We start from the raw sequence: 9,374 nt of genomic DNA on the forward strand, positions 1-9,374 counted from the left end.
CTCTATTCTTATATCTTTATGATTACAACAGGCAGTTCTGTAAACTGTTGCACTGAATCAGAAGGTGGTGTGGTCAGTGTAGTGCATGAAAGTGTAACTTGGAAGTGCATGTAAGCGTAATGGAAATTTATACGAAAAGTCTCTCTCAGGTGGCTATGTGGCTTGCATTATATTGAAATATGTGAAACATCTTCTTTATTTCATTTTCAAAAATTGTTAATATTATACCATCACACACACATACACAGCAGAAATATCCAAACATACCACAAGGATGAATTTAAGATGTCAAGATATCTTTATGATTTTATATTTATATTTATTTTATATTTAGTCATTTATTTAAATTTATGATCGGTAGAGTATATAATATTATAAATTATTAATAAATTTGCTATATTTAATTGTATATTACATTCATCGTTTTCATCTACAATGGGTTGTAATAGTGGTTGTATTACAAAATCCTCTTCGTCAGAAGAATCAAATAATGCCGTGTGATGTGCCATGTTGTTTACTACACTCTGGCGTTTCAGCGGTGCAGCGAAAACGAATAGACCTCTTCATTGCACTTTTGCACTGAACTGAATTATTCTGTACTAGTCTTTCCCAATGCGGTTCAGTTCAGTTCAGTGCAGTTCTAGTGTAGTTTTAGTAGCGAAAAAAACAGACCTAAAGTACCCTTTTGAAGATAAACATATCTCACTGCTCTATTTATATTAGTAGGTTGAAAATTACTTGCATTATCTAAACTTTATTCTCCATTCACCTCATATGACATTTTCTTATTGTCTTTCCGTATTATCTTTATTGTCGACATAATTCGAAGGACAATAAAAATGTCATGGTTATGTACTCTCAATGTAAACAACTGAAGAAATGTTGGAAAAACTGAATGTGATAAAAATTTATCTTTATTTCAATATTTTCTGATCCTGTCAATTAATCGTTATCTTTCAGCTATCACGTCTTACATAAGGCAGGTTCTATTTAACGCAAGCATCATTCTATTTTTGTTGTCTACACACACATATACACGTCGTTGCGAACGTTAAATAGAACCTGCCTATGGTGTTTTATATTTTGCACAAAACATTACTGCGTCTCTTTATATCATTCAAATTAAACACCCGTATCTCCCCCAACATAGTCGATCGTCACGTAATCGATCATCACTATTGGTGGGTTTCACTAAAAGGTATTTCACTTAAAGGTATAATTTCATGGTAGCGTCGAGCGTCGGAGCCAATCAGCAGACAAGAGTCAAACGTCGACCCAATCAGCGTACAATCCATTGTTGATTAGATAAATTTACTTGATTTATCTGAAGTTGGAACAACTGGTCCTTGAAGGCCTATTCAGACTGTATTTCGAAATTCATTGTCAATACTATAGTTTCTATAATATTTATAGTAAAAATCTATAATTTATGTTACATATACTACAGATTTTCAGTACTGGCAGTGACTATCAGAACACAGCCTCAGTTACACGAAGTTTTTTTTCGGGCGGGCTCTGATAGCCCACATAGGTGATTGGCCAATTTAACATAAACTTTCGTGTTGGTTCAGTACCTAGAGTAAAATTTATATTTGACACTTTGTGTAAGAGCGAGAGAAGGAAATATTATTAAAGAAATACAAAATATAGCTCAAGAAATGTTTGTATTATGACAAAGGATATATATTTATTCTGAGATTAGAGAGTAGATGCTTCCAAATACATATATTTTAATAGCACAATATTACTAATACTGAACATAAAAAATATCCCAAATATCACTCGTACATCGAAAATCTGAGAAAGTAATACAGCAGATGTATTATATTGTTGGATAATTTCATCTTCCTACTAAGATTTAATATTTCATAGCCAACATCCAGCAACAGCTCTTATTTGCCTATCATTCTTACTGTTGACCCTGAAGCTTGTAAAACATCAAATGGATGACATAATATAAAATCTAGAAATTCCTAAAGCATGACGCAACATGCTCCAATATTCTAAAAATTCAACTACGAGACCTTATCGTTATTATGGTAATATTGCAATTTTCATGAAACACAATAGGAAATAAATAAATCTTCCATTCTATTTAATCACAAAGTTGAAGTTAAATTAATAACTAAAATAAGTTGTTAAAAGATCTTGAGATATGTATATCTTTTATTTATAAAATAATCTCTGTAACATAGAAATTACTGGAAATCAAGAGAGCAGAGATACGAGACATGACTGTGTTATACTACATATTATATATGTCTTACACTACACTATATATATATATGTTTATGTATTACATTTATCAATATAAACTTTTATATATACATATATATAAAAGTTTATATTGATAAACATAAATATTGACATTGAAGTAAATCTGTCTTTTTCTCTCATTGTCTTCTCGTCAAAAATCAAATATGTACAATTATATTTGGGATTTTTCACCGCGTACCACTCACTATATTCATAAGACACGAGAAAAGAAAATCCATGAGTCACGAGTGATTTATGTTGCGTCACTGTTGCTCTCGGACGAACTGTTCTTTCTGTGCTTTTTGCGTTTCTTGTGCTTCGAACTTTTCTTCCTCCTTTTGCGTTTGTGTCGCTTCTTTTCTTCTTCTTCGCTCTCAAACTCGCCGTTGCTATCGCTGCCCTCCGATTTATCGCGTTTCTTACGCTTCCTCTTGGCTTCTTTCTTCTCCCTGCGCTTCTTCTTGGCCTCTTTCAACTTCCTCTTCAACTCGCGCTCACGCAACTCTGTCAACGGTGTGACATAATTCTCGTCACTGTCGGAGCTCGTGCTACTCACGTCCAGGACGATCTCCTTGTTGGGATCGATCTTGATGAAGTTGCGACACTGATAGGTTAAGTGTCCGGCGTAGCCGCATTTCTTGCAGGCGGGCCGTACGTGCTCCTTGTTCTGGGGGATTAATCTGGCGAGGCATTCAGGATCCATGTCTCTGAAAAAAAACTGCACCACATACGATCAATGAGACGCGAAATGCATACACGAATATATATATACACACACACACATATATAATATACTTCGTCGGCATACGGTGGTAGGTATCGTCGGTTTCTCCGTTTATCGAACAAGCGATTCAGCGTGCCGCAATAATCAACCTTATGATCGACTGGAGCGTGATGGTGTCAATAAAAATAGCGAGTCTGAATATATTCATAATATAATTTTCCGAACACGCAGGTCAATAATCATGCGATCACATTAAAAATATTGTTGATAATCTATCTCGCAAGGTAAGTTGCAGCGATCACGGTGATTCAAATATGATGATTCAAATATGTGGTCATCGTTTCCGACCGCGTGTGAAAGCGATAAATTCTCTGAAATAGGAATCGACCGATGCTCGAGTAACTTCGATATCCTATATTCGCGGTATACACAGTATGTAGGAAAAAGCTACTTGCTCGAATATCACCGTGCACGTTTATTCGCAACGAATGAAAAGAACATTTTACTCATTTCTGTCATTTACGCGTCCAGCGAAACGAAGGAGGAGAAAGAAACGAACGCTGCTAAAAACGAAGTTCAAACATGCGTTTCGAATGCGCAACGGGTATACCTACGACGTCGTCCTCGAAATCGTCCTATGGCAGGCTAATTATTGCAAAGAACCGAAATGCTGATGCACGGTTGCACGCGTGTGTACGCGTACGTAGAAATACACACACACAACTATCGTTACGTGTATGCATCCTCACCCACCTATTCGAAGGGCGCCTAGCGGAATTGTCCCGATGGTTCTAGATTCGAAGGAAAATGGTGGAACTTCCTGCGACTACGCTGGTGGCGCGAGCGGAGCCGCGAGCCGATACGAGCGGGAAAGTATTTTCAGCGATCAAGGATGCGAGTCACATCGTTGAAAAAACGTGCGAGATTTTACGACAACGAGACTCGTGACCGAGGACTGCATTTCCACTACATCGCTCCACCTCGAGGACTGATTCTGAACTGAACGTTCTAGAAACCGGATGGACCGCCTCTCGAGAAGCTTCCAGAAGCTTGACTGGATATAAAAAGACGATCGGCGCGCGCTGTTCGCCTTAGTTCGGAAAGTGAGAGCGTTTGAATCGGTTCACCCGCCTGTGCGATATTTCTCGGTACTTTATCAAATTTGCGACTTTTTGAAGTCAAATCGCATACGCACCAACACGTCGTGTCTCCGGTTGTGTTCCTGTTCCTAGTGAAATAACAGCTTGAGAAAAAAAAGAAAAATGCCCGAAGACGTTAGCATGTCCGATACCGGCGAGGTGGAGACTTTCGCCTTCCAGGCAGAGATCGCTCAGTTGATGAGCCTAATCATCAACACCTTCTATTCCAACAAGGAGATTTTCATCCGAGAATTGATCTCCAACTCGTCCGATGTAAGTGGGCTTTTGCGTCGCGTCCACCGGTAGAAATTGAGAATACCGTCATGCTCGGTTCCTATCATGGCCGTTGGCTCAACTCGAAGTAGCTCGATAGTCATTGTCTGATTTCATATTTTATTTGATTCAATATTTGTGCATACATTTTTCTTTTATGTCATATATGATATTTATCTGTTAAACATTTAAAATTAATTAACCAAGATGAAATCTTTCATTTGCAAGTATCGTTATTGTCGTGGTTTTTGCTATTAACTTTTAAGGTTTAGTTAAGTGACAATTTGATCGCTGTTGTACAGAGAAAATTATATTCGATTTTTTCATATTCTCTATTCTCATATTGCATACAGAGCATGATATATCTGTTCTCGTGTTAAAGTTTCTCTTTGCTTTAATATATTTACTAAATTTATACATTTTAATGTTGCTTATTTTATTATTTTTAATGCTTTTTACAAATATATTAACATGTTTCATGTTGAATCAATTTTGCATAACTTTTTATTCATGAACCACTAATGGCGTACATAGTGTTGCGAATTCAACGAGCTGACTTGAACAGAAAGTTCTGTATAGGCTATTAGTGGTACATGCAGTACAGAATGTATTAATAATAATGCTGTCATCCAATGATATAAGTTATCTTTTGCTACTTTTTCTTGGCAAGTCTCTAAAAAGTTTATCGTTGTCAAAAATAAGTCACTATAATTTTCTGAGCTGCCATTAAATTTGTAAAATCTGGAGATTCTATATATTTATTTATTTATTTGTCGTCTCTCTTGATAAAACTGCTTTGAAATTATACTTTTATTGCTTATGTCCTTGGTCTTATGAACTTTTAAACCATGTTATGAAAAGAACTTAATTTAAGAACTTACTATATGTTAACCCTTAGCTGACACATGGGGTTAAAAGTATCCCAGAGTGTTTTTGAACGCAAATTTTTCATAGCTGCGCGCCAAATTTGGTTCTGTGGCGTCACCTAGTATTAGTCGAGCCTTGACCCAATATTGATAAATAAAACAATTATACACATTTTTTTCTTACTGGGGTCCAAAATACCCCCTATAGCACGTACGTTATTATTTTGACGTGTGTCAGCTAAGGATTAAGTTACCCAAAGATAAACCTGAGAAGATGTAAGAACAAATGTTACTTTTTGCTTAAGTATTCTTGGTTATTTTCAGAATTTGACGAAAAATATCATTTTTGGTCATTATTTTAATATCTGAAAAGTCACTTTTTTTTTATTTTCAAGCAGTCACTATTTTACTTTTTTTTCTTGCGATGACGGGATGGCAACGCTGGTTAATATTTAGAATTTTTGGCTTTTAATATATGAAGGAAGAATTAACTAATAAAAATTTGACAGATATTAAAAATTATCATTACAATAAGTTTTCTCTATGAAATTGTCTAGGCACTGGACAAGATCCGATATGAATCTCTTACGGACCCAACCAAGCTAGACACGTGCAAGGAATTATTCATCAAGATCGTCCCAAACAAGAATGACCGTACTCTGACCATTCTTGATTCGTAAGTATCAACTTACCAAAAAAATTACATATAAATTATATATCTATTGACGTAATAGTTGTAGTCAATTTGAATTTTCTCTATCTTCACAGCGGCATTGGTATGACCAAGGCTGATCTTGTAAACAACTTGGGTACCATCGCCAAATCTGGCACTAAGGCATTCATGGAGGCTCTGCAAGCTGGCGCCGATATTTCCATGATCGGACAGTTTGGTGTTGGTTTCTACTCGGCGTATCTTGTCGCGGACAAGGTCATTGTCATTTCGAAACACAACGACGACGAGCAGTACCTCTGGGAATCTTCCGCCGGTGGTTCGTTCACGGTACGTCCCGACAACGGCGAGCCGATTGGACGGGGCACCAAGATCATCCTCCATATCAAGGAAGATCAAACGGAATATCTGGAAGAGTCGAAGATCAAGGAGATAGTCAAGAAGCACTCGCAATTCATTGGCTATCCCATCAAGCTCGTTGTAGAGAAGGAGCGTGATAAGGAATTGAGCGAGGATGAGGAGGAGGAGCCGGCAGCGAAGGAGGAGGGAGGCGAGACTGAGGACGAGAAGCCCAAGATCGAAGACGTTGGCGAAGATGAGGAGGAGGACAAGCCCAAAGATGAGAAGAAAAAGAAGAAGAAGACCATCAAAGAGAAATACACTGAGGATGAGGAGCTGAATAAGACCAAGCCGATCTGGACGAGAAATCCGGACGACATTACCCAGGAGGAATACGGCGAGTTCTACAAGAGCTTAACCAATGACTGGGAAGACCACTTAGCGGTGAAACACTTCTCTGTAGAAGGCCAGTTGGAATTCCGTGCCCTCCTCTTCATTCCTCGTCGCGCGCCCTTCGACTTGTTCGAGAACAAGAAGAGGAAGAACAACATCAAGCTGTATGTACGACGTGTCTTCATCATGGACAACTGCGAGGACTTGATCCCGGAGTACCTGAACTTCATCAAGGGTGTCGTGGACAGCGAGGACTTGCCCTTGAATATCTCTCGTGAGATGCTGCAGCAAAACAAGATCTTGAAGGTGATCAGAAAGAATCTCGTGAAGAAGTGCCTGGAGCTCTTCGAGGAGCTGTCGGAGGACAAAGAGAACTACAAGAAGTGCTATGAGCAATTCAGCAAGAATCTGAAGCTCGGCATCCACGAGGACAGCCAAAACAGGAAGAAGCTGTCGGAGCTGCTTCGTTACCACACTTCTGCGTCTGGCGATGAAATGTGTTCGCTCAAGGACTATGTCGGTAGAATGAAGGAGAACCAAAAGCACATTTACTACATCACCGGTGAGAGCAGGGAGCAGGTAGCCAACAGCTCGTTCGTCGAGCGTGTCAAGAAGCGCGGTTTCGAAGTCGTCTACATGACCGAGCCGATCGACGAGTACGTCGTGCAGCAGCTGAAAGAGTTCGACGGCAAGCAGCTGGTGTCCGTCACTAAGGAGGGCCTGGAGTTGCCGGAGGACGAGGACGAAAAGAAGAAGCGAGAGGAGGACAAGGCCAAGTTCGAGAATCTCTGCAAGGTCATGAAGGACATCCTAGACAAGAAAGTGGAAAAGGTGGTGGTATCCAACAGGCTGGTCGACTCGCCTTGCTGCATCGTCACCTCGCAATACGGCTGGACGGCGAACATGGAGAGGATTATGAAAGCGCAGGCACTTCGTGATACATCCACCATGGGTTACATGGCTGCAAAGAAACATCTGGAGATCAACCCGGACCATCCGATCATGGAGAACCTGCGGCAAAAGGCGGAGGCGGACAAGCACGACAAGTCCGTCAAAGACTTGGTTATGCTGTTGTTCGAGACCGCCCTGCTCTCGTCCGGCTTTGCCCTCGAAGATCCGCAGGTGCATGCTTCCAGGATATACAGAATGATCAAGCTCGGCCTTGGCTTCGACGACGACGACGCGCCGAGCGCCGAGGACGAGAAGATGGACACGGAAGTGCCGCCTTTGGAGGGTGATTCGGAGGAGGCGTCGAGGATGGAGGAAGTAGATTAAGCCACGTTCTACGAGACGTTGTAATAAGACTTCTATCGAATCCAAAGACTTCGACCTAGACGATAGAAACAGCAAAAGAGACTGTCTTTAATTAATTAATTCTGCCATTTGCCGGGATCTTCGTTTTTAATTTCAGTTAGAATAGTGAATATCGTTTGTTTGTGTTCGTCACTCATGATATCCTCTCCGGTTCGTTCATCGCGCTCGTGCAGGGCGATGCCGTGTTGTGCGCTTACTTAGAGAGATACACGAGAATTGTTAACGAGCGGTTATCGACACGATCCTGTATAGTTTAAACCGGTAATGCGTGTAACATGCGCGTCGATTTAACGCACCCTTGGGACTCGCCTCGCCGGGGACCCCTGTCGCTTGGATTCTCCCACGTCTTCTTCGCAGTTGAATTCACCTTCCACTTTAGAGTGACCATTACAATTTTTTTTTATACTTTTGCGTATTTACAATTTAATGTTTAGCACTTCATCATTCCATGGCGACGTCATAAATTGCACCCTTATGTAATAAGGTTGTAAGAATTTCATGCGCAATAAAGTATCATTACGAATTAAACATGCTGTGTTCCGAGACAAAATTAAAAGGCGAATAACCAATCAAATGGTGGTTGATAATACGAATAGATTCGAATTGAAGCGAAAAGGCCTTGTGTACTCAATACAAGGATGTGTATTAGTATTGTCATTCTATGTTTGGTTTGTGTAGCTCTCAGCTTGTCCTCCAGGTTTATCGATTTTCTAGTTTACCTCTCACCTCTTCCCGTATAATATTAGATTCTTGTTTAAAGTGTCTTTAATATTTTTGCTGGTTTTTATCCATTTTTTAACTTTTAATTCAAGTTGAAAGTTAATTTACGTCAAGTCAATGTATGTATATGTTTTTTTTGCACAAGTAACTTTTGTAGATTAAATTTATGTGAGATAATGAAAAGTCTTTACAAGAAAATGTTTGTTTCGTTCCCAAGATTCTATACAAAAAAGAGCACTAGTGCTCAGAAAGATGAAAATATTTCTGACATTTTTTATTTTTCTCATTCTCTATTTTAAGCAGCTCGACGCAATGATTTTAATATTGACGCGTCATTTTAACTTATATAAGAAAAAATTAATGTATTTTAAGTTAAAACTTAACTCAGTTGAAATTAACTAAGTTAAATAAAAAGTTAGCAAGTTCCCAACTTGACTTTTAATTGATTAACTCGTTACTACCCAACCTTATGGCAGTTTGAAATAAGATAATCATAATGAATCAATAAAGATTAAATATTTTATGTGATTCTCTCTTTCTTGACCCACTTTTCTAAGATAATTTACACTCGCTTGGAACATTTATGAAAGATGTTTATTGGAGATCCTCGTATCCCACACACGCGCGCGCGCACGCACACACATATATATATATATATAATCATATGTAATTCTATGTCC

The 9,374-nt window shown here is 39.0% G+C and overlaps 2 protein-coding genes across 6 annotated transcripts; one reads left to right on the plus strand and one right to left on the minus strand.

The window, feature by feature from the left end:
* Positions 1–2,356: 2,356 nt before the first annotated feature.
* On the minus strand, positions 2,357–3,969 carry LOC106747159 (protein SREK1IP1-like). 5 transcript variants are annotated; one of them, XM_014624501.1, is made up of 2 exons: positions 3,734–3,969; positions 2,357–2,974 (listed from the first exon to the last, which is right to left on the minus strand). In XM_014624501.1, the coding sequence occupies exon 2, from the start codon at positions 2,957–2,959 to the stop codon at positions 2,510–2,512; it is 450 nt and encodes a 149-aa protein (XP_014479987.1). In that variant the 5' UTR covers positions 2,960–2,974; positions 3,734–3,969; the 3' UTR covers positions 2,357–2,509. The 5 variants fall into 5 exon arrangements, with proteins under 5 accessions (XP_014479987.1, XP_014479988.1, XP_014479986.1 ...); XM_014624502.1 differs by lacking the exon at positions 3,734–3,969 and adding an exon at positions 3,595–3,725; XM_014624500.1 differs by lacking the exon at positions 3,734–3,969 and adding an exon at positions 3,591–3,725.
* Positions 3,970–4,070: 101 nt separating this feature from the next.
* On the plus strand, positions 4,071–9,217 carry LOC106747157 (heat shock protein 83). Its single transcript, XM_014624496.1, has 3 exons — positions 4,071–4,392; positions 5,816–5,934; positions 6,027–9,217. The coding sequence occupies exons 1-3, from the start codon at positions 4,243–4,245 to the stop codon at positions 7,933–7,935; spliced, it is 2,178 nt and encodes a 725-aa protein (XP_014479982.1). The 5' UTR covers positions 4,071–4,242; the 3' UTR covers positions 7,936–9,217.
* The last annotated feature ends 157 nt before the right edge of the window (positions 9,218–9,374 follow it).

The sequence above is a fragment of the Dinoponera quadriceps genome, unplaced genomic scaffold (genome assembly GCF_001313825.1).
Source record: "Dinoponera quadriceps isolate SergipeBrazil2010 unplaced genomic scaffold, ASM131382v1 scaffold2157, whole genome shotgun sequence".
In the NCBI taxonomy this organism is placed as follows: Eukaryota; Metazoa; Arthropoda; class Insecta; order Hymenoptera; family Formicidae; genus Dinoponera; species Dinoponera quadriceps.

What these genes read in the sequence shown, in the direction of transcription:
- LOC106747159 (XM_014624498.1), bottom strand. Translation starts at nt 3,062, where the DNA reads ATGCCGACGAAGTATATTATATAT. An exon ending in CGACGAAGTATATTATATAT is followed by an intron (nt 2,975 to 3,038) that starts GTGTGTGTGTGT and finishes TATGTGGTGCAG; the next exon opens with TTTTTTTTCAGAGACATGGA.
- LOC106747157 (XM_014624496.1), top strand. Translation starts at nt 4,243, where the DNA reads ATGCCCGAAGACGTTAGCATGTCCGATACCGGCGAGGTGGAGACTTTC. An exon ending in TGATCTCCAACTCGTCCGAT is followed by an intron (nt 4,393 to 5,815) that starts GTAAGTGGGCTT and finishes GAAATTGTCTAG; the next exon opens with GCACTGGACAAGATCCGATA. An exon ending in ACTCTGACCATTCTTGATTC is followed by an intron (nt 5,935 to 6,026) that starts GTAAGTATCAAC and finishes CTATCTTCACAG; the next exon opens with CGGCATTGGTATGACCAAGG.